Raw genomic sequence first — 25,668 nt, forward strand, 5'->3', positions numbered from 1 at the left:
CACAAACTGACTTGTGGCAGAGGTGGCATCCAGTGCCATGTTTACAGTTACGGAGCTCATCAGTATGATCACAGAATTTCCCCACTTTTGCAGTGAGCCAACGGTGAGAAATAACTAAACAAGATGCGAGTAGAAGCACCTTGTGCACACACCAATAGGGAACGTGCAGAGTTAGTGTGAGCACATAAATGTAGCCATGAATTTGGTCATGTTACCTAATGAATCTGCCTAAACTGATATGCAAGGTAATTGCTCACCCATGTCTGCAGTGACCAGTGTTGACTGGTTTTCGGGCAGTGAGACAGACGCCTGGTCGGGGTCCTGGTCCACGCTCCGCTCGTCTTCGTTGGCTTCCTGTTGGCTGTGGCTGAGTTCAGAGCGCAACTCCGAAAACTCATCCTCCTCCCTAAGAGAGAGAGAAATAATTTAATGCACACACTACACATGACCACAGTCTGGGCTCCAGAGAGCAGTAATAAGGTCAGTGTGACAGTGAGACATATTAAAGGCACAGAGGGCAGAACAGCTCCACAAACACAGGAACACAGGCACAGAGCATACATGCATTACTGCAATAAAAGTCTAGCCCTTTCTACAAAAACGGAAAGGTTTAGGGCAGGATTTTGGAAATAAATGTTGCTCAGTTTTTTTTTAAAACTGAATGCCTACAAAATGATTTACAGTTATTTTGTTGGCATTTATTAGAAATGATAAAAACTCCACTCAATTATTTGTATTTTAACCCTATCCTACATAACATCTCTCACTCATTGAAATCTGCCCCCAGAGTAGAGTGGCTGTCCATGTTGACAATAGTAAATTAGATAGTAAATCAGCATGTGAAACCAATCTCTGTATAAAAGAAGATCCACGCTGCCTTTATTGCTGATGCACTGTGAGATTCTAAGGCTACTTTTACACATCAGATGTGTGCCTGTGTGTCAATGTAAACAGGACAAAACGCACTGAATCTGACATTTTTAATCTCAATTTATTGAGAGGCTTGGTACTGAAATCCGATCCATATCCGATCTGCGGCAATGTGACTCAGACTGAACAGCCAGATCGGAATTCACATGACTTTTACGTCAGTCCAACTCAACTTTCATCATCATTTCACGCTGCTGAGACTCAGAAACATTGATGCTGATGTTTCTGTACCAAAAAAAAGAGACTCATCAAACAACTACCTGATCGAAGAGGTTTCAAACGGAGTGGCTGAGCGCGGCTGGGGGAGCCTGAGGCTGCAGCGCCACAGAACAGTTTAAAGAATCTGAGGACCACATTGTGGGTGATGAGCTCAGCTGTCAACCACTGGAACTTCAAAATCGCTCCTGCGATGCCAGTGAAGACGACACTGAAGCTCCGGGAGCGACAGGCGTGCACTGGCTGTCATGACCGTCTACCTCTGGATGCGTCTCATGAAGTATTGTTCTTTTCTGTATGCGGGTCACAGTTTAGGAGCTGATTTGTTTAGACTGATGTCGCATACAGGTCACGTTTAAATGATGTGAACAGCCAAACAAAGAAATTGGATTTGGTGAGAAAATCAGATTCGGGCCACTTTTACCTGCTGTGTAACCGTAGCCTAAGTGCACATTCAGAACGCAGTTCATGCTACTTTGATAATGCATTTTGTTGATTACTAATACAAGTGTGAACTTACTTTTACGTCTTGTTTAAAAGGTGATTTGTGACACAAAAAAATCAATACATTTTGTTACAACACATTCTTAACATACCAAATAAAAGCGGCACTTAATGATCGAGTTGTTTAAACAGCAGGAAAAGCTATTTCATCCATGTTCTCCAAGAGAAAGTGTGATGCACGGTCATGTGTGGAAATCACACAAAGGGTGTAAAATTAAAAAGAAAGACGCTTTGGAAGGCTGAGGTAAAGTGAGCCAAAGCTAACCCTGGTCACAACACCTCCATTTGCTTTAACTTGGGCAAGTAATGAGTGGTAAATTTACCTTTTGAATATAGAACTTCGGGTAGCCTAATTAATGACGTTCTATTAAAAGACTGGTTTACGGATTTATCTGTTTTGTAATTGAAATTTTGACGGGGTGCATCATTAACAATTAGTTGCTGACTACTGGCAGTTAGTTAGGGATCAACAGAGTTAGCCAAAATATTCAGCCTTATCTGTAAATCCCTTTTCTATATAGGTAGAAATTTTTTCTGAACTAGCTCAAACATTTTTCACAAGAAAGTCTTTTAGTCATGCTTTTGTTTCTTGGTCCACGTTTTGAAGCATCACAGCAAAAAGTTAACATTGAAATTTAAAATTCCATTTCCATTTTTCCAAGAACATACGCAGAAACAAAAAACGCAGGACATTATTGATCAGAATAAGCCCCAGTGTTAGGATTTATACTGCTGTTGTTGGAAGAAAACCTTGTATCTCCATTTTTAATGTTTTTCAGTTTTTAACATAATTTGAAAGTCCCTGTTGCCTGTTAGACTGTGTGTAAATTTCATGATGAAGGGACTAAAAGAAATGACCCCAAAAAAATCTGAAGGTAAAGTAGGTTTTTTCCATCTCCTTTAAAGTTCTCATTTTTGAAGTACGAGGCTTTGTTCCAACTACAGAGATTTATTGTAAGGATTATGGGCTTTTAATGTACAACGTGAAAAAAGGACTGATTTTTGTGTAAATGTTTTTTTTTCTATTAAACTGGGTGAATGATTTCAACGCTGAGCGTAACAGCCTCAAAGCCAATTATACCACATTACTCAGTGATGACTCACTGATGAATATGCAATTCTATGCACATCCACTCGCAACACACACTTGTTCATTTGGACCCGGGCATCTCCCTAATAAATATGCGTCCACCTTGACTTGACCACGTGTTGTGCACACCAGAGGCTCCGCTAATTAAAGTGAAGTAACATTTCTTGCAGAGTTCTCTTAATTTACATGCTAATGTATGCACATACATGCACAGGAAGATAACGGATGTGGAGACGCTGTCATCTTCCGCGGAGAAAATGTCAATGTGTGCAGCAAAGCTGTTCTTTTAAAAACACAATGCCAATTTCACTGCTGGAGAAAGTCAGCAGGGCGACTCAATTCACTGATAATATTTTGCACCGTCTGTTTGAACTGAATGATTAATAAGACGTGACAGTTTATCTGCTGGAAACATGTTTGGCCATCAAAGGAATACTTTGTGATACGCTGCTCTACACTGCCCCTGTTCGGGGACACTTAGCGTTTCAAAAACCAGTAGTGGATAGTAACGAAGTAAATGTAATTAATTACTGTACTTAAGTAGCTTTTTGTGTATCTGTACTGAAGTTTTTCCATTATGGGCGACTTTTTACTTTCACTCCACTACATTTTGAGAAATCTGTCGTTCCTTTCAGTTCATGTGACTATAAAAATGTAACATGTAAAAATGAAAGAAGCACAAAGCAAGAACACCAAACAAGGAGCAGCGGTCACTTTGTGTTGAGCTTGTTTTGACCTGTTGGTCATACCGACCCAGTGCAGCACACGGTTCAACGTCAGTATAGAAATATGTGCACATATGCAGTCGTGACTGACGCGGCTTTTTTCTGAATTTACACAAACACCATTTCATTTTATAGTAAATTAGTTTGGGCTGGTTTATGTTTATGAACAGAGGCCTACAGATCAACATAGTAAAGGAGCTCATCTGTGATCCTGAGTTTAAAGCAGGTTTTTATTCAACTTAAACTTGGAACTAAGTTGTAAATAAATCTGAATCTGAAACTTTGCTTGTGTGTAAAAAGTGATTTCAGAGCCACTCGGTTCTCCCTGATGGAACCTGTTTACCTTCAGTGTTTTGTGCTTATGATAATTTTAATAGACATCAGTGTCAATAATTAATGACGTTCTATTAAAAGACTGGTTTACCAAGAGAGACGCTGGAAGACTTTCACCTGAAATGAGTTCATGAAGCCAGTCTGGTTATAAAAATGATAACAGGACCAGATCAGAGCCAGAATTACTCTTTTAGTACTTTTACTTTCAATACTTAAGTACATTTGAAGGCAAATACTTTAGTACTTTTACTTTATGCTTAAGTACATTTGAAGGCAAATACTTTAGTACTTTTACTCAAGTGGAGGTCTAAAGGGAGGAAAGAGGAACTTTTACTTTTACTGGAGTCATTTTTTACCTTGGATATCTTTACTTTAACTCAGGTACATGATTTGTGTACTTTGTCCACCACTGCTTAACATTACATAGAAAGCTGTGTAGATTCTGCCATTTGTTTGGCAAAACCTGCAAAACTGAAGGGTCAGCCAACGGTAATGGAGACCTGACGGTGGAAATGTCGACCTCTTTGGTGGAAATGTGGAAATGCACACAACGTGAGAAACATTTCTACCCCTTCTCTGAGCGGATGACTCTGCTGTTCAAAGTGTATTCAAAGAAAACTTGAAGGACGTGTCTTCTGAGGATCTACTACTGTCATCATATCTTCGTCAGTTTAATGTTGATTTTGCATTTGTGTCCTTAACACTGGGCTAAGCCTTCTTTTAGAGCCTGTGTGTGACATGAATACCTAAAGACACACGACAGCAATCTGACCCAACATCTTTGACTTTTAAAGTACTATTTCCGGTTTTAAAGGGTGACTCGCAGCAGCGTGCATAAACCATATTTCAGCATGTTTTTCTTCCTCCTCACTACAACCCAATCCCATTTCACCCCTTGCCCCCACCACTTAGCCCTTACCCCTCCGTTTTGAGTGTACACATGGGGTAAGATGTCCAGTTTTAGTTGAGATTTGGTAAAAATATAACAATATATATGGCAAAAGCATAACCTCTTGAGACAGTTTATGACATAATAAGTAACACAATTTTTTTTCTTCTGAGGACTGAGAATCCGGAACAAACAAAAAGAGCCAATAGTGTCACCTTCAATAAATAATATGAAAAACTATGAATCAAGCAATTTGTATTCAACATTTTACAGACTGCACTACATCCAATTATACAGAACCTCATCTAGGTAATTCACTAGGTGTGAGCAATGACAATATTTTATCGTTATCGTGATAAGTTCAGCTGGCGCAATACGGCTGTCGCTATACAACATGTTTTTGTTCTGTTTTGTATTGTTTGTGTGAATGTTTTGATGCTTCCCTGCTGGCTGAAGAGTCTGCCATCATTCCACCAAGATAGCAGCCGAGTGTGATTTTTCGCCCGTGACTCAGAGGTTTCTTGGGTTGACCGTTTGGACAACACATGCGGTCTGTACAGGCTGCTTGAGTGGCAGTGTACTGTCTGGACTGGGGACCTGATTGACTCTACATCATAGATACGTGGCTGCTGGACTGGCCACTTGGATGATGCTGCACTGCAGCTGTGGGGCTGCCTGGACAGCAGTGTTCGACTGTGAGAGCAGAGCTATGCCGCGGCTAGGAGGCCTCTCGGGCTGGTGGCCTAAGTGACGCTTCATCACAGATGCGTGGCTGCCTGTACTGGCCACTTGGCTGAAGGTGCACCGCAGCTATGAGGCTGCCTGGACTGGTGGTGAATGCAGAAAAATGCTTCCTCTTTGAGGTTAAGGACATTTTCGGCCTTCAAAGTTTCCTAGGCTGGCTGCCTGTGTGATGCACCATAGTTGTGGAGTGAGACTTTCCCCATGGCTAAAGATTCTTTTCAGGCTAGCTAAGTGACTCTGTACTGTGGTCATTGTAATCCCCCTTTCTAGCTGTTGGAAATGTAGAGTTGTGCATGTGTGTGTTCCGTGTTGTTTCATTTACTGTGATTATGTATTTTGTTATATTCTGATCTTTTCATAAAGCAAAAGCCTTGGATTTGAGAAAGGAAATATAAATTAAACGGACTAATTACGTTTCATTACAAACCACACATAATTGGATTTAGTGCAGTGATGTTTGTGAAACACTGAATAAAAATCATTGTAGTAGATTCTATTTAGTCTGTTATGACTTATTAAATTTCAGATGCCTTTCGAAAGCTCAAAAAAGCTCCACATCATGATTTGTATTGTGTATGGTTTAAATGTCTTGAATTATCATGATAGAATTTTTTGCCATATCTCCCACCCAACAGGACAGCATGTTTGAGGAAACAGCTTTGTGGACGTGAGGTGAAAGCAGAACTGGCAAAGCTCCACTGGACCTCACTGTAAGGTTTGTGCATTTTATCACAGCCAATTATCTGAAACTCTGACAAGGCTTTCAGAGGCATGAGCGTAATGGGACATGGAAACAGTTCCAGCTACATGGAGAATATTTTAATCAGGGAGTGGAAATTGTTAACACGTCTTCAACATGTTCCTTTTTTATGGTGATTTCAAGTTGAAATTTGGCATTTTTGGCAGTTTTGCGTCCTATTTTGGGGCATCATCAGCAGAGATGAACGTGGCTGTTGTGTCGACTAACCGGTCGTCTAGTCTGTCTAAAACTGAAGCTTTGGGCTGAGCTCCCTGAGCAGCAGACCTGCAGCTGACCCTCCGTCTCCTCTCTCCGTGAACGCTCAGCCTGCAGGCTGGAGGGAGTGGTCTGTCTACCTCTATGGCTCTCTGCCTGACCACACACAGTGAGCCCCGGGCATGGATTAGCAGGATAAGGGGGGGGTATGTGTGTGTGAGGAAAGGGAGGGATAGTGAGGCATGTGTCTGCATGTGTGTCTGACCATGTGGTGTGTGTATTTGTTTGCTTTTAAACAAAAATATCCTGACTAGGTGGTGAAACCACGGACAGTCCGGCTAACCTATTGGCATGGGTAGATTTAGCCTTTTGCCTGGTCCCCCTGACCACAAGAGTTCACAAAAAAATGCAGCGCCTATGGCCTGAATGACCAATTGCTTTGAAAATATTTTTGCCTTCTTTATTCATGTTAACAAACCTGAGAGAGTTTAAAGTAATTAGACAAATCAGATGTGTCAGAATTTGTTACCTACAATCAAAGCTAATGCTTATGGAGTGGTCCCTGGTGGTCCGCCTTGCTAGATGCTGTTCCATTGGCTAATGAATGCTAATATTATTCTATGAAATAACACATCCTTTACAGGGAACAACAGGGTTTTTTTTAGTGCACCACTTCTATTTATTGTGCAATTTTAGTGCAGAACTTCTATTTGTCTGCTGAGTTATTTATAAAATATGTGAAATGAAACGTTACGTTAAAATATAGAAAATGTGCCACATCTTTTTCAAATGACACATTTCAGTTTTTTCCAATACAAATAAACAGTAATTGTGCACAATGTGTAGAAGTGTGTTCTCTGTAGAGGATGTTGGTGTATTTTCACTACAAAATTCAACAATACATGTAAACTGACGGGGCGAACAAACGTTTGCATATATGCATATATAGAAATTCTTCATTTTTTTCATTTTGGTCACAAGACTCATCGCCTTACATGTCACAGAAATGGCAGTGTGTGTAGTGCTGGTGCCAGTGTATCAGACACAGCGTTCCTGGAGTTCTTACACACATCAGCGTCCAAGAGCAGCTCCGTGGTCAGAAACTGGACGACACAAACCCTTCATCAACAGATGGACTACAGTTGCTAACAGTACATTAAGCAAGGTGGTGCCATAATAAAGGGGTTGCTAATAAAGTGGCCAGTAAATGCACCGCACACGCCACCATGTCAGTGCAGCTGGCATATTGACAGAATGGTTTGGCTAAAAATCACAGAATTTTCTAATCATTCCAGATGTCTTTTATCATATTGCATGTTGTTACTGTTTTACAAAAACAATTAGCCACCAGAGGCCTAATATCATGTTTTACAAGACTCCTTACCTGTGAGAAAATCACTGTAGAGCATGGCCTCTTATGGCTTACTGCATAAAAATGTACATTACCGCAAATGTAGTCAATAGACAAGACATGTTCAGTGCCCTTTTTGCACTGGAGCTGCACTGCTAACGTTGCTAACAAACACTAGAAGTCAATAGTCACCCAAATCTTGTCTGCAAATACATCTCTAAACTCTTGCAAACTGCATCCAGGTTTTTACTAATGCTGCACAGACTTGTTGATGTGTTTTAGGACACACTATGATTTTCTCTGAGCTACAAAAAAATGACGTAAAGTTTGTGTAACTGAAGATTACAGGCAGCCATTATAGACTGTTGTGCTGAATTTGTACACCATGAATATAAACGCTACAGATTACGCTCATGATTTCTGCTGCCTCTTACATGTAACAGTATGCGCTTAAATGAAACTCAGATTTTGTAGTGGAAGTGGAACTCGGCACAACACCTGCTGTCTAAAATTGTTACCAGCTGCACTGAGGTACCTGGTGAAGTTTCGTTTATTTTTATAGCTAAACTTCATCGACAAGTCTGCGCAACATTACAGAAAACCAGTATGAGGTTTGGGAGAAGATTTAGCTGACTACTGAGATTATTATATTTATAATATTGTAATTATGTATTAATATATATTGATTATTTTAGCGTTGGTTTGCAATGTTTGCATTATAGCTCCAGTGTTAAATGAAACACATGAAATTTGGACAACAAACATGTCCTGGCCAATCAGCTACATCAGTGGTAGGGGCAAGTGTTAGGGGTACACGGCCCTCCAAACAGTGTTATGAGGGAAAAAAAAGGAAAACTGGCAAGAGCAAACGACCGTGAACGACCAAAGAAAGCCACAAAGGTCATTTTCTTCATAACAAGCATAAAAAGCATGCTAATGTCTCAGTACTTAGCGAACTAACTTTCCCGTTTCACCTTAAATAGTCCATCAGTGTTGATGCCTCAAGCGCCAGAATGTGAGTGCTGCACCATTTAAGGTAGAACGTGTAAATCTGAACAAGAAGCTGGTGAATAGCTTCAGCTTCGTATCACCAAGGAATTAGCGGTGGTTGATAATAAATAACTGTCCACCCTCTTTGAAGCCCTAAATGTAACTATAGTCCAGCAGCGACCCAGGTTGCTGAACTTTTCCTTCCTCTCCTATCACTGACGACGGACCGGGTCGCCTACAGAGCACCACTAGTAGCCTGTTAATGAAGCGATGTTTTTTGTTTTGGTTTTTCATTTGAGGGTTTGTCCCGTTTCATAGTGCACGATTTCAACCACTACCCCTTCTAACTTGGTTCCAAGAGGTTAGCGTGACACTCAAAAACAAGGGGTAGGGATAAAAAGAAGAAATGGGATTGGGCCTAAGTAACTGTAAAGTGCAGATATATGGTAGGTTGGGCTAGTGTAGTGGGTAACACCTCTGCCTTCTACACCGTAAACTGTAGTTCAATCCCCACCTGGGCGAACACCCTACACTATACCAATAAGAGTCCTTGGGCAAGACTCCTAACACCGCCTTGGCCTACCTATGTAAAACGATCAAATTGTAAGTTGCTCTGGATAAGAGCGTCAGCCAAATGCCGTAAATGTAAATGGTAGGTGGATCTAATAAACTAGTAACGTGTGACCCCATGTCTTAGCAAGACATGCAAACGAACATGAGAGAGAGAGAGAGAACAGACCTGATGGTGGTTCCCTGGAGCAGGTCTATCTTCTTATTGAGCTCGGCAATGACGCTGTGCAGTTCGGTGATTCTCTCCTCGTAGCGCAGAGTCGTCCTCTCCTGAACGTCCTCATGCTCCCTCAGCAGATGCGACTGCTCACACTGCACACACACAGAGTGAGGGAGATTAATAATACAAAAATGCACCAAGCAATGCCCTCAAGGTGAGAGGCAAACAAAAGCATGCTGGGTATGCACTCACCAGGAGCAAGAAACCATTTCCCGTCAGAACGCATAGATAAACAGCACACAGAGACATAAACATACGCACACCGACATACAAACACACACGCAAGCGTACGCACGCCAATTCATTCATAAAGACTGCTCGCACTGTAGGTGGGAGCTGAATTCTGAATAATTCGCCTTGTCGCTTCCTGTTATAGGCTGAGTAATGAAATATATGAGCATGGCGAACACTTCATTGCAGCAGCAGCCAGCGTCTGGCCACCCACGTCCACTTCTCTCAACTACGCACACTGAACATACTGTCTCCCTATAGCGGCCTGTCAGCCTGTACACTGATTAATGGCAGCATTAACAAGAGTGAAATTAGCTATTGAGTGCCTCTGGGATTTAAATTCATCTCATGTCGACCCGATAGCTAAAACTAGCGCAGATATATTGCGGGAGGAGCACTCTGCAACTAAAAAATGAACCCTGAGCATCCGCGTCGCGTAAAGGACACGTTTTGATTGGACAGGTTACTTGGACAAGCGGACGTTGGGTCAGTGTCGATTTCAATTAAACCCATTCAGGAGATGAATTTAACTCATGAGGTTAATTCAGTTCATGTGTCTAAAGACCTACTCAGACTCAGCATTAGTGTTTAAATGAAATATTTCAAACAAAAAATCAAATACACACACTTTGTCCCATTATGTCAAATGCAGCCCATCAGCCAAGGCATGTTTGCTTTGCTTCTTTGAGTTTTGTACTAGAGCTATGAAGCTGATGGAGCGAACAAATAAAAGCATCATGCAAACTGCAGGTGTAAATCTCACTAGCCTTAACCTGCAGGTTTCTAGGTGGCTGCTGATGCCACTTGATATAGTCATAAGAAATGTTGAGTAAAGTTGTTTGGTGTTTTTTTGTATCTATTGCAATTTCACTTTGATAAACACCTTAAAATGACCTTTCCATTCAAGGACCTTCATAATTATCCAATAAACAGTCTAGAAAGCGAATCAAACACTCCTATTGCATCACAAATACTACACTACCTCTTTCATCACGTGATCCAAACCGTCAAGGATGTTCCGTGTCCAGTTAACATTAGATATGTTTATTTTTAAACGCCTTGCTTGCAATTAATAGCTGACATCAGTAGGCTAGTTAGCGGTCATTATGCTACCTGATATTGGACGTTTTATCCTGAGAGTATGACTAACTTCAGGAATAAACACTCAAATCAACAAGTAATATTCATTACATTGGATAATCCCATTTGACCCCTTGCCCCTACCACTTAGCCCTACCCCTCCATTCACGCCTAGGGGTAGGGTGTCCCAATTTATGTTGAGATAGAGGGGTAGGGCGAAATGTTTCTCAGAGGCAAGACGTCTGCACAAGAGACCAAAGAAACTAACAAGTGTGAGTATTTTTTCAAGGTGACTCTTGAAAACAAAGGGGCAGGGGTAAAAATAAGAAATGGAATTGGGCCTATATATGGTTGCTCCCCAATGAAAATCATGTATCTCCATTTTTGTCTATTTTTAGTTTTTTTTTTAAAAAACACCAGCTGTTCTTTACACTGTGTAAAAATTTCATGATGAATGGACCAATAGAAATGCTCTAAAATCAATTGGAACAAAATCTCTTTACACTGACTTACCTAGAAAGGTATTTTATTACCAACTGTTGTTACCATAGCGTCTCGGTAGGTGGACCCTGCTGCAGCATCGTGATTTTCCTTTGGATGAATGGGATTCGCTTCATGCTCACACTTTAGAACAGAGTTCAATAAGAACGTGGGATTTCTCTATAAAAATAGTTACCTAGGTTTTCAAAGTTTGAGCTAAAACACCGTTCCATCTCGACGTTTACTACCAGTGCGTTCTGGCCCATTTCCTCCCTGAATATTAAAGACATGAGTAGTCACAAATTCATGCTTCATTACTGTGCAACATCTAAAATAAATGTCAAGATATACCAATAGCTACATATATTACAATCGCAAGCACATGTCTGTGCACTGTAAGGCTATTAGAAAAACAGGCCGGACTCCCTGAACAGCTTTTTCTATACTGGCCAACAAAATTGAATAAATATTTATATTTAAATGTTATAAACGTGCTTAGAAAAACAAACAAATATATATTTAATTCCCTAAAAAGCTGCTTATGATGTTGCAGGTGTGTTGTGACAGTGGTCATTCCTGCTTCACACATTTAACACACAACTCAGAGAGTGTGAAGAAACATCAGGCAAAGGTATGATGACTCAGGCATGCAGTCTGCATAAAGCCAGTTGCTGGAGTTTAAGCTTATATTCTTTGTGCAAAAACCAAATGTGATCTACTCTCCGGATCTGACTGAAATGGAATTGAAACAGAAATGACTTTTTCTGATATGCAGCTCTGACAATGTAGCATGCAGTATCCCTAAGACTAAGCTAAGTCTGCCCCATGTCAGCATAAGGTAACCTAACTGAGCCATAGAAAACCAGCAGAGCTTGGAATTACTCAGCCTTGGGGAAAAACAGAGTGCATATGGTTGTGTCCTTCCTCCGATGACCTAAGAAGACTGGTATGTTCTCGTGGCCAGAGCTGAGAGATTCAACATGAGCACAAAACAAAGGCATGGTCATTTGTTCATAAGGGTGTAAACCTCTGACCTCACAACAATTCTGTATGATTGTGATTGTTTAGTAAACAGCTCCATGAACCTTGGAACCTCAAGTTTCATCCTGATTCAAAAGCTATGAAAGAACACATATGGAATTATGCAGAGACCAAAGGAAACAGTCAAACAAAATCATCTCATTCAGATTCTTCAGAGCTGCAAGCTGTAGCTTCATGCAGCTACACATGTTCTCCTAACCCTCCATTGCACAATGTTGCCTCAGGTCAACAAACCCATTTTTCTTACTTTAAGACAATGACAGGGTTAACGATAAAGGGAAGAGTTTGATTAAGTCAATAAAAAACATGTACTCGGTCATATTGTCTCTTATTGGGCACTTCTAAACCTCATTTTCAACACTCAGTGTCACTTTTTTTGTTTTGCGAATTTGCAGAAATATTTTAGTTGCCTAGAAGCAACATTGTGCAACAGTGGAATGGATTTGGCCAGACACAAGCCAGGTCTCACCACCTCAGGGAACATGGCTCTATATCATTTCTTCCTGGGCAACATACCCCAAATACCCCTGCACACACAATCAGGTCCATTTTAAGCAAGAAAAGTTAATTGAGTATTTCTTCCATTTTTTTAATTGCTCTCATAATGCATGCAGTAGAGGGTTAAGCAGCTTCAGGAGAAGCCACCTGAGCGGCTTTTCGAACAGGACTGAAGAAGATCTACATACAGTATGCTGAGACTGCAGAAAAGGAATTTGGTGTTCAGGAATTTATTTTTTTTCCAGTTTAGGTTATAAATTCATTAATGGATAACAACGTCACTATTTACATTTGACTTGTGTGATTTTCTGCCAAGATTGCATGGGGAGCTGGAGTAATGTAATCACCGCTGATGTTTCTCAGATGCTTTAAGTCCAATCTGACAGTAATGTTTAAAGGACCGCAGGCTCAGAACAGATTCTGGTGACTTTTACCTTTCACAAAACAAACCATAGAGATAACCCTGACTCCCACAGAGATAACCCTGATTTCTGGAGATATAACCCTGATTCCCATAGAGATAACCCTGATTCCCATAGAGATAACCCTGATTCCCATAGAGATAACCCTGATTCCCAGAGAGATAACCCTGACTCCCAGAGAGATAACCCTGATTCCCATAGAGATAACCCTGATTCCCATAGAGATAACCCTGATTCCCAGAGAGATAACCCTGACTCCCAGAGAGATAACCCTGATTCCCATAGAGATAACCCTGATTCCCAGAGAGATAACCCTGACTCCCAGAGAGATAACCCTGACTCCCAGAGAGATAACCCTGACTCCCAGAGAGATAACCCTGACTCCCAGAGAGATAACCCTGATTTCTGGAGATATAACCCTGATTCCCATAGAGATAACCCTGACTCCCAGAGAGATAACCCTGACTCCCATAGAGATAACCCTGACTCCCAGAGAGATAACCCTGACTCCCACAGAGATAACCCTGACTCCCATAGAGATAACCCTTATTTCCATAGAGATAACCCTGATGCCATGTGGTAAAACTGCATAACACAACCTTCCACTGAAAAACTAATACCATCCCAATAGTACTTCAGAAATTTTAAGCGTTCAAGTCTTTATGATCACAAAAACATAAATGAGTTTGTGCAAGTGTGTGTTAATTGGTACTGTATAAAAGATGTTATTACTGTTACTGTTATTATTACTAGGGCAGTTACTGTTATTACTGTTACTATTACTGTTATTATTATCAGTGCAGTCGTGGGCTGGAGGTTAGAGAACCAGAATGACTGAGGTGCCCCTGAGCAAGGCACCCAACCCCCAACTGCTCCCCGGTTTCTGCGGATTGGGCTGCCCATCGCTCCGGGCAAGTGTGCTCACTGCCCCCTGGTCTGTGTCTTTACTAGTGTGAATGTGCTGTTTCACTGCACGGATGTGTTAAATACGGTGGTAAAATTTCCCCATTATGGGAATAATAAGGGTCTCTTATTTTAATCTAATTACTACCCTGTAAAAAAGTGCTGAGAAAATTTGATATCCCCCCACCTTACTTCTCAAATTTTGATATTAGCTCATTCTCTAATAGGTGCATCTCTTCATGCATCAATTTAGCCATTGTACAAAGAGCTCACTCCTAAAAAGTAGTTTCAACCGGTTTTCACCAGTCTGCTTTACCTTTCAAGGTCAACTTGCCCCTCTCTTCACTGGGTGGTACACACAGGCCTCTCTGTGAACCCAAGGGCTTTCCAGTGTCTAGAATATCAGACTAAGGCCCAATCCCATTTCACCCCTTGCCCCTTAGCCCTCTGTTTTGCATGTTCACATCTAGGTGTAGGGTGTCCCAATGTCACAGGAAACTGAAGGGAGAGACGAACATTTATAGGTATTAAGTCAGGCATGTCAAACTGAGGACCTTCTGGGCTCAACTGCTGCAGAGATCCCCCCATTCAGTTCTCTGAATTCAGTTCATAAAGACCTTGCTAATTAGCTAAAGAGCTGAATCAGGTGTGTTTAATGAGGCAGTGTATTGACATCTGCAGTGTTGTGACCTGCAAGGACTGAAGCCTGACATGTTACATTGTAAGGATGAGGGTTTAAGGCCTGGTCCTCCCTCTAAACTTCAGTTATTCTGGAACTCCATTTGTGACTTTTTTTTTTTAATGGGAAACTTAGCCGATATTACATTTACAGCTGTTCATCCAGAGTGAATTACAGTTTAAGCATGTTACAGAGATAGCCTATGTAGCATTAGGAATCTTGCCCAAGGATCAGAGCCCTTTCCTGAGCTGAGACTCAAACTTTGGGAAGCTGGGTGGAGGGTGGCAGTGCTACCTGCTACACCAAACCAAAGGTAAACTGAAGGAAAAAAAGTATTAAATGCTTGTTGAGACATGATGTGTGTTCAATTGAAACGGAAATGGTAATCTTTCCTGTCTTTATGAACATTGGTGACCAAAAATGAAGCCCAGAAATCTTACTGCACCATGTTGCCTTGAGTTCTCTGAGCAGTGTTGTTATGCTTCCTGCTCCACATTGTAACACTTAGTTCTGCGAGCACGGCCTGGGCATTCAGTGTGCTCCTAAATGGTAAATGGCTGCTCTAAGTCTACATGGCTGACTTTCAACAGTGCCTGAGCTGGCAACAATGGATGCTTTGTTAGAGGAATGGCTGGAGGAGATTCAAAAGCTAGTGAGCGCGTGCGGTGATTGAGTGCTCAGCACAGTCGAAAAAAGCTCGAGGCAACACACACCACTGTATTCCTCTCAAACGATGTGGGACTTCGGCCAGGTCTTAGAGAAAGAGCCAAGAGGCCAACCAGCACCTCCCAGTCCTACATTCCAAGTTCAGGTATAGCAGCAAAAGGTCAAGGTCCCCAAAATGTAAGGTGACCAGCCAAGATATAAGAAATGTTTGGTGTCAGAACTTTGTTTTTTAGTTTTAGTTACAAGACATACATTTCTCCTGAATAGGGAGTCAGTCCCTCCTAACAACCTCGACTCATCTGGGAAGGCTTTAAACTACACGTTGGAACATAGCTGTGAGGATATTCAGCCATAAGAGCATTAGTGAGGTCAGCTACTGATGTTGGATGATTAGCTCTGGATCACTCTGAATCATCCCAAAGGTTCTGGATGAAGCTCCACTCCAATGGTACTGGCCATGATGACCTTAGACCTTGGTCAGTGCTTTTCTATGGAGACTATACAATTTGTATGTGCACAACTAAAGTTGCTGAATTCACTTGTTTGAAAAGGTGTAGCTAAAAAGTAACAGCAACGGTGCTATTACATTTTTAGCTCTTCAATGTACTTTTTAGAGATAACAGAATGTCAAAAACAAAGCTTATGTGTAGAGGTCCAAGGTCAAGTGCGAGGGCTCTTGTATGTCTGACCGCTTTAGATGTGCTCTGCAGAGCACTGGGACCTTTTTTTCTTTCTGAGGAATTAACCTCATGATTATAAAGATCTACTGACCGATAAAGTGAACTGACAGAGGTTGAAGGGACAATGGCAGTGGACGTCTTGGCGGTTAACAATGACTTCACAGTCTAGTGCTAGTATCATGCTTTTGCGGGCAAAAGACACTACAGCTTACAGATGGACTCCATCATAGTGTTTTAAAAAGGAAAAGCTAGTCTGTTCTATTAAAGCACAATCATAATGTTCTTCATGGTTTCAAGGCTTCAACATGGTTACCAGTAGCCCTGAGAAACATCTGAAAATAACGAATATGACATTTTCTGAGAATCCCAATATCTTTTAAAACCTACTTCGCCTATTGTTTTAATAGATGCTAGCGCATGTATGTGTTTTCATGAGCTTCTTCTGGTGTAGATTCATGGCGTGTTAACAGTGCTCCAGAAACTTTAGACTGCAAGCTGTTTCCACAGCCATTTCCAAAGATGTGCTTTACATATTTAAAAAATAGCTTTTCTTTGATTTTAAAAGTAAGATCTTAAGTGGTTAACCTGATTTTAACAGAGTGTAACCCGTATAATGACAAATAACAATGTCTCCAAGTTTGTCCATTGCGACAGGATTTATTTTTTTATGTCAACTCTGATTTTACTGTTTTTATTGTTTCTTTTCTTTTTTATTTTGAATGTTACTCCTTCTTTTAATACCATGTAAAGGACTTTGAACTGCTCCATTGTATGTAACGTCATATAAATACAGATTATTATTATTATTATCTCAACAAAAAAAAACTCAAATAAAGTGTAAGGAGGACGGGGTGCATGGTAAAAAAACAGAGGGTTACCTAAAGATTATTTATTTGACATTTTAAACATTAAAATAGAAACATAAAGCTGTTTTCACTGTAAAGATATAGTAGGAAAATGGCATGATGTGCGATGAATGCAGTCACACTCCCTCTGTGTGCTGTAATCTCTTTTTCTGCTTCACAGCCCAGACAGTGACCGCCTACACTGCATTGTGCACCAATTAAACTGGAACGTGAAAATTCGAAGAAGCAGCTTCGGTGCCAAATGTGGTCTTGCCTGTTCCACCTTTAAAGAAAAGGGATGAGGAGGTCGCTCCTCCTCAACAAGTGGGTAACCTTAACACATTGTGGTCAGTACTGTTTTGTCCTAATGTTTCACAGCATCAACGTAAGAGACAGTTTGCTAACCCACAACCCAGCTAACCCTAGTTACATCACTTGCTTCATTATTGTTCAATCTAATGTTATTTCCTGGTATTTATCTGTACATTTGCAAATACGTTCAAGGCCACAAAGATCAAAAGAGTCGTTTATCTCGGGCAATGAATTCACGTCCATGAATTTTGGAGTGGAGCTTCTGAAGGAGCACTGAAGGGAGCTCACATATCAACAACCGTTCTCCAGATTCATATACACTGTTAGAAATAAAGGTTCATTTTTCATTCATTAAAATACAAACTATGCAATGTTCCCTCAAAGGCACAATGGTGGTTTAGGGTCCAATTTAAATAAGTTCTTAGTGGAAAATATACATTTGTGCCTTTTCATATCCTAATGTTTTAAAACAGAACAACAAAATGAAAAGCCTGGAGACGATGCAGCTGAGAAAATATGACTGAAATGTATTATGGTACAGTTATGTTCCTTAACTAAAGATACTGAGATGTACCCTTGAGGGTACCACCCCAGTGACAAGAGAGGTACAGCCCTAGTGAGGTACAGCCCCAGTTTCGTACCTTTATTTTTGAGAGTTGTTCTGACTCATGCTTAGCATTGGTACTGCCCCCCTAGTGGTGCAGTTCCTGCAGTGACACTTTGCAGCATTCTGAGCAACATGGAGGAGCTTGCAAGCAGCAGTCAAAACTCAATCTTTATTTCTTGTTGTTCAGGCATTATCTGTGAGTATTTAGTTAATTGGACCTTTTTTGTAGACTCTTTGTGCCTTCTGTTTGCTAGATGTTTTTGTTTTATAGCATAGTTTGATCTGTGGATTTATGCTAGTCAGCCACTGTTAGCTTCTGTGTTTTGGTGTTTGTGATACCTCAACTTGACTGTAGTGTATTGTAACAACCCCACAGCCAATTCAGTTGATATCTTTTGCTTTACATGATAAGTGGTTCATTTATTTATATGTTGGAACTGAAAGTCATGTTTCCTGGTTTTTATTTTTTTCCTAGTTTTACACCGCTTCCATTAAAACACTTAAAGACTCCACCACGTGTCTTGGTCACTTAAGGAAGAGTGTTAAGCTGTCTGCATAGCTGTGTACGCAGACGCACAGTGAAGGCAGAACAGTAAAAAGATAGCTTCATCTAAAGATTGGACTGGAGACACAACTGCTTGCATCAACAACAACAATGGCAGAGACAAAAGCTGGTGACCCTGATCTTCATGGACTGGAAGTACGGTCTGAGTGCTCTTCATCTTCCTCCTCTTCACGACGCTCAAGTAAGTCCTCAGTCAGTGCTGCTGCAGCTCGTGCTAGAGCCAAGGCTGAAGCAGCACGCACACGAGCTGTATATGCTAAGCGTGAAATAGCCATGAAAGTGGAACAGGCCCAGATTGATGCAAATGCATCCATAGAGAAAGCACGTATAGAAGCAACACTCAATGCTCTTAAGGAGGAGTGTGAAGCTGAGGCAGCATCAGCGGAAGCTCAAGTACTTGAAGCAGCTACAGATGTAGAAATCAATGAGCACTGTAGTAAAGTCAGCCAGTGTACATCACATCGTCAGTCACTTGGGCGCACCAGTGAATATATCCAGACTCACTTTGCTCCTCAGCAAGTTCACCACCCTACTCAGCCAAGTACTGTAAATGTAGAAACCGTCACATCAGTGTCACAGCATGTTAATACTATAAACCCCGAAGATCAGAGTGCCAATAAAGGCTTGCCAACACCAGGGGGCATAGCTTCTCAACCTCAACAGAAGCAAAGGCCACAATCTAATACCCAGCTAAACTTTAGTGACACCACTCTTAGTCCTCCGAAGCATCCACAGTATTACAGTGATGCCAGTAAAAGGAGACAGCCTAGTCACAACATCCAGCCCAAGTCTTCCAATGTGTCAGATTTAGCTATTTACCTAGCTCGTCGAGATTTAGTCACAGCAGGTTTGAAAACATTTGACAATCAGCCTGCTAATTACTTGTCATGGAAATCTAGCTTTCTCAATGCTACTGAAGGGCTTGACCTTAAATCAAGTGAGCAGCTTGATCTTCTCATAAAGTGGTTAAGCGGTGAGGCACTGCAGCATGCTAAAAGAATGAGAGCAGTTCACATCAATCAACCTGACACAGGCCTGTATATGGTGTGGCAGAGACTTGACCGGTGTTATGGCTCTCCAGAAGCCATCGAAGGTTCTCTCTTTTCAAGACTCGAGAAGTTTCCAAGAGTTGCACATAAAAATTACCTCCAGCTTCAAGAGCTTGCAGATCTGCTCCTCGAAATCGAAGCAGCAAAATGCGAGGGTTACTTACCAGGGCTCAGCTTTCTTGACACAGCCAGAGGGATTAACCCTATTGTTGAGAAACTACCTTACAACCTCCAAGAGCAATGGATGAGTCAGGGGTTTAGGTACAAAAGAGAGTATGATGTACCATATCCACCCTTTTCCTATTTTGTGGATTTTGTGCGTTGCAATGCAGAAATGAGGACGGACCCAAGCTTCAGCCTTCCAACGCCCAACACAGTGCCCCTTCGCAGTGATAAAGTTCAATCAAAACGCTGGAGAGATCCTGTCACAGTTAACAAAACAAAGGTTGAACAGCAGTCATCCTCCTCTGTGTCTAAGAGACCTGTAATAGATCCTGAAAAGGAATGTCCTATGCACAAGAAACCTCATTCCCTCAGGAAGTGCAGGGGTTTCAGGGAAAAGCCACTTGAGGAACGTATGACTTTCCTGAAGGAGCACTTTGTATGTTTCAAATGCTGTGCTTCCACTGCACATCAGGCAAAAGAGTGCAAAGCAGTCATTCACTGTTCAGAGTGTGATAGCAATCGTCATGTTTCTGCTCTCCACGCAGGCCCTGCACCTTGGGTCAATAAGGAATCTGACACACCTCCTGTAGACCATGGTGGGGAGCATCATGAGCATGATTCAGCTATTCTAACTTCTACATGCACAGAAGTCTGTGGACAGGGGTTCCAAGGCAAATCTTGTTCTAAAATATGCCTAGTGCATGTTTATCCAGAAGGGCATCCAGAAAAGAAGGTCAAGATGTATGTCATATTGGATGATCAGAGCAATGTATCATTGGCAAGGTCTGCATTCTTTGACATTTTCAATGTACACAGCAACAGTTTCCCCTATGCTCTCAAAACGTGCTCTGGCACAGTAGACACAGCTGGGAGGCGCGCTGTGGGCTTCATGGTAGAGTCAGCTGACGGGAATGTTCACCTGCGACTTCCTACCCTCATTGAGTGCAACCAAATTCCAAATAACAGAGAGGAAATTCCTACACCAGAAGCTGCACACAGCCACCCTCATCTCAGGGAGATTTCCAATAAGATTCCACCTCTCGACCCTTCTGCTGAAATTCTTCTATTACTGGGGCGAGACATCATCCGCGTGCACAAAGTTCGAAGCCAACGTAACGGGAAACATAATGCTCCCTATGCCCAGCACCTGGATTTAGGATGGGTCATTATCGGTGATGTCTGCTTAGGTGGTGCTCATAGACCTATTGTGAATGTCTTCAAAACTAACATCTTAGAGAATGGACGTCACAGCTATCTTACTCCGTGTGAGAACAGCATCTCTGTGAAAGAGAAATTGGCACATGAGCAGCAGACATGCCCCAAAGTCTTGCCTACATACACACCAATGAAAGAGAACCCAGAGAGACAGTTCTTCAACTGTTCAGAGGACAGCAACAAACTCGCTCTTTCCATTGAGGATGAAAAATTCCTCCACATCATGAACAAGGAGTTTGTTAAAGATGAGACAAACAGTTGGGTGGCACCTCTACCATTTCGTGTTCCCAGGCAACGCCTACCAAACAACCGGGATCAAGCCCTCACTCGGCTTATGTCACTTCGTCGCACCCTGCAAAAGAAACAAGAAATGAAAGATCATTTTGTAGCTTTTATGGAAAAGATCTTCATCAATGGGCATGCTGAACCTGCCCCTCCTTTGGAAAGCAACACGGAGTGCTGGTATCTGCCTAGCTTTGGGGTTTACCACCCCCAGAAACCAGGACAAATCAGAATTGTGTTTGACTCAAGTGCAAAATGTGGTGGCGTCTCACTCAATGATGTGCTCTTACAGGGCCCCGATTTGAATAACAGTTTGCATGGGGTTCTCATTCGCTTCCGGAAAGAACCTGTTGCTGTGATGGCTGATGTTGAACAGATGTATTACAGTTTCCTGGTCAGAGCAGATCATCGTGACTTCCTCCGTTTCCTATGGTTTCATGGTCACGACCTTGACAGTGATGTGGTAGAGTACCGCATGAAAGTTCATGTGTTTGGAAATTGTCCCTCCCCAGCAGTGGCCATGTACGGCCTTAAGCGGTCAGCTATAGAGGGAGAAAAGACCTTTGGCGCTGAAGTGAGACAGTTCATAGAGAGGCACTTCTATGTTGACGATGGTTTGAAATCTTTTCCATGTGCAGAAGAAGCCATCACTGTACTCAGCAAAGCGAAAGACATGCTGGCTCAATCCAACATCAGACTTCACAAAATTGTATCCAATAGCCTTGATGTCATGAGGGCATTTTCAGGTGAAGACTTGGCTAAAGGCCTACAGGACCTTGATGTTGGGCATGACCTTCCTCCCATGCAGCGGAGCCTGGGTCTTAGGTGGGACATTTTGACAGACACATTCACATTTGAAGTGACTGTTGATAATAAGCCATTCACACGTCGTGCGGTGTTATCAACAATTAACAGCCTATTCGATCCTCTTGGCTTTGCTGCACCTGTCAGTGTCCAAGGTCGCTTAATCCTCAGAGAGCTCACATCTGACACTCACGAATGGGATGCACCATTACCTACAGAGAAGTACGCAGAATGGCAGCAGTGGACCAAATCCCTCAAAGACCTAGAAGAGTTGAAAATTCCTAGGCTCTACACAACACTGCCAGTCTCTGCAGCTCAGAAGAAAGAAGTTTGCGTGTTCTGTGATGCATCAAGCAAAGCTATTGGCGCTGTTGCGTATCTTAAAGTCACTGATGCTGAAGAAAAAAGCCATGTGGGATTCATCTTTGGAAAAGCCAAGCTAGCTCCCAAACCTGAACTTACCATACCAAGGCTTGAACTATGTGCGGCTGTGCTTGCAGTGGAGATTGCAGAAATCATCACAGAGGAACTAGACACTCCAATAGATGACATGAAATTCTTCACTGATAGTAAGGTTGTGCTTGGCTACATTTTTAATGAATCCAGGCGATTCTATGTTTATGTTCACAACCGAGTGCATCGAATTAGGCGTTCAACACAAGCAAACCAATGGAACTACGTGCCCACCAGCTTAAATCCAGCTGACCATGCCACAAGACCACTTTCTGCGAAACAGCTTGCCCTTTCTTCCTGGCTCACTGGCCCTGCTTTTCTGAGTGAAGTACAACAGAGTACATCAAGCCAGCCTACGTTCCCTCTTGTTGATCCCACATCAGACACAGAGATACGTCCAGAGGTCACAGTAAAGGCTACACGAATGGTAGAGAGTCAGCTTGGCAGTGCTCGGTTTGAACGTTTTTCAAGTTGGAAGGCACTCACAAGAGCTCTTGCTCGCCTCTTGCACATTGCACAGTCCTTCACAGAAGCAGCAAATGACAGCTCCTGCCACGGCTGGCATGTGTGCAATAAGCCCCTCCTCAAAGAACTTGAACAAGCAAAAGCAAGTATCATATGCACAGTTCAGAAAGAGGTTTTTGCAGATGAGATTGAATGCATCAAAAGAGGAAGCCTCATTCAGAAACACAGCTCCCTTGCGAAACTCTGCCCCTTTGTTGATTCACAAGGAGTTCTTAGAGTTGGAGGAAGACTCCATAGATCACAGTTCACACAAGACCAGATGCACCCAGTGATCGTTCCAGGCAGACACCATGTAACCAAATTGTTCATCAGACACTACCACCAAAAAGTCCACCATCAAGGCCGGCATTTTACTGAGGGATCCATAAGAACAGCTGGATTTTGGATTGTTGGTGGAAAACGAGCCATCAGTAATGTAATATATAACTGTGTAACCTGTCGCAAGCTACGTGGCAAAACTCAAGAACAAAAAATGGGAGACCTGCCTATTGACCGTTTAAGCACAGAACCTCCTTTCACCTATGTAGGACTGGATGTATTTGGCCCATGGTCCATTGTTTCCAGAAGAACACGTGGAGGCCATGCGAACAGAAAATGCTGGGCCGCCATTTTCACTTGTATGAGTACACGAGCCATCCACATCGAGGTTGTTGAAACAATGGAGGCTTCCAGTTTCATTAACGCTCTCAGACGTTTCTTTGCTATCCGAGGAGCAGCAAAGCAATTAAGATCTGACTGTGGGTCCAATTTTGTGGGAGCCTGCAAAGAACTCCAAATCACAGCTGATGGCTGCAACAGCAAGGAAGTTGAGAGCTTTCTGACAGATCAGGGGTGCAGGTGGATCTTCAACCCTCCACATTCTTCACATATGGGTGGTAGCTGGGAACGGATGATTGGCATAGCACGTCGCATTCTCGATGCAATGCTTCTCCAACTTGGCTCAACAAGGCTTACTTACGAAGTTCTGGTGACATTCATGGCTGAGGTCACTGCCATAGTTAATTCTAGACCACTCACCTCAGTGTCTACAGATCCTGATCAGCCACTTATTCTCACTCCAAACATGCTCCTTACCCAGAAGATTGGCACACCCCCCATACCTCCAGGACACTTTGACAACAGTGATCTCTTCAGACGTCAGTGGCGGCAAGTGCAATGTTTGGCCAATACATTCTGGGAGCGATGGAGAAAGGAATACGCTATTGTTCTCCAAGATCGCCGCAAATGGAGAAATGACAAACGTGACCTGAAAGAAGGAGACATCGTCCTGTTAAAGGACAATCAAGCTAAGAGACATGACTGGCCGGTTGGCTTGATCATTAAAACCTTTCCCAGTGCTGATAAGAAGATCAGAAAAGTTGAAGTGAAGATAAGTAAGGATGGCACACACAAACAGTTCTTGAGGCCTATCTCTGAAGTCATCCTTCTGCTGTCTGAGGATGTGAATAAGTGACATGCATGATCACATTTGTTATGACCGTTTGGCATCTTGAAAGATGCCAGGTGGGGAGTGTTCTGACTCATGCTTAGCATTGGTACTGCCCCCCTAGTGGTGCAGTTCCTGCAGTGACACTTTGCAGCATTCTGAGCAACATGGAGGAGCTTGCAAGCAGCAGTCAAAACTCAATCTTTATTTCTTGTTGTTCAGGCATTATCTGTGAGTATTTAGTTAATTGGACCTTTTTTGTAGACTCTTTGTGCCTTCTGTTTGCTAGATGTTTTTGTTTTATAGCATAGTTTGATCTGTGGATTTATGCTAGTCAGCCACTGTTAGCTTCTGTGTTTTGGTGTTTGTGATACCTCAACTTGACTGTAGTGTATTGTAACAACCCCACAGCCAATTCAGTTGATATCTTTTGCTTTACATGATAAGTGGTTCATTTATTTATATGTTGGAACTGAAAGTCATGTTTCCTGGTTTTTATTTTTTTCCTAGTTTTACACCGCTTCCATTAAAACACTTAAAGACTCCACCACGTGTCTTGGTCACTTAAGGAAGAGTGTTAAGCTGTCTGCATAGCTGTGTACGCAGACGCACAGTGAAGGCAGAACAAGAGTGAACTGCACCTTTGCAAACCTGATGCAAAGAAATGAAGAAATGAAAAATACACAACTTCTTTGTTTATCAGAACAAATAACCCCAGGGCCAACGTGCGAAAGGGGTGAGTTAGCTACTTCTATACTAAGCCTATAGATGGTTAAAATAACACAAACACTGGCTGATTAACTAGCTAGCTAACTACTGGGAGAATCACTCGAAAGAGGTCCCGAATAATAATAACTCTCACTAGGATGAAGCGATCTGAACGAAACAACATGTGTTCCTCAGGACTGCATTGAGCAATGAGGTTGCGCATCATAGGCCCCATTTTCTTTAACACCGCACTGAACACCGACGTGTACCTGGACATTTTTCAACGGTTCATTAATCAGCTGGATGATTGTGAGTTAATAAAAGGTTACTTCCAGCAAGATTTCAAAGAGCTTTGGCTGCCATGGTCACTGGATATGACACCACCAGACTTCGTTCTTCTTGGGTATGCTCGAAGGAAAAGAGCCTAGCACTGCAGAAGATTTGAAGGAGAACATCCAACGTGAAATTGCTGCTATTTCCCCTCAATATGATAGGAGATCCCTTCCAGCACTGCA

The 25,668-nt window shown here is 42.1% G+C and overlaps 1 protein-coding gene across 3 annotated transcripts in view; it reads right to left on the minus strand.

The window, feature by feature from the left end:
- mcc (MCC regulator of WNT signaling pathway) overlaps positions 1 to 25,668 on the minus strand; it is a 185,819-nt gene that overhangs the window by 83,020 nt on the left and 77,131 nt on the right. For all 3 annotated transcript variants that reach the window (XM_017702946.2, XM_017702949.2, XM_017702948.2), the window contains 2 exons: positions 9,467 to 9,609; positions 258 to 406 (listed from right to left, as the gene is read on the minus strand). In XM_017702946.2, the coding sequence (XP_017558435.1) occupies positions 258 to 406; positions 9,467 to 9,609 (292 nt within the window). The remainder of the gene's footprint in view (positions 1 to 257; positions 407 to 9,466; positions 9,610 to 25,668) is intronic.

This window comes from Pygocentrus nattereri, chromosome 23 (genome assembly GCF_015220715.1).
Source record: "Pygocentrus nattereri isolate fPygNat1 chromosome 23, fPygNat1.pri, whole genome shotgun sequence".
In the NCBI taxonomy this organism is placed as follows: Eukaryota; Metazoa; Chordata; class Actinopteri; order Characiformes; family Serrasalmidae; genus Pygocentrus; species Pygocentrus nattereri.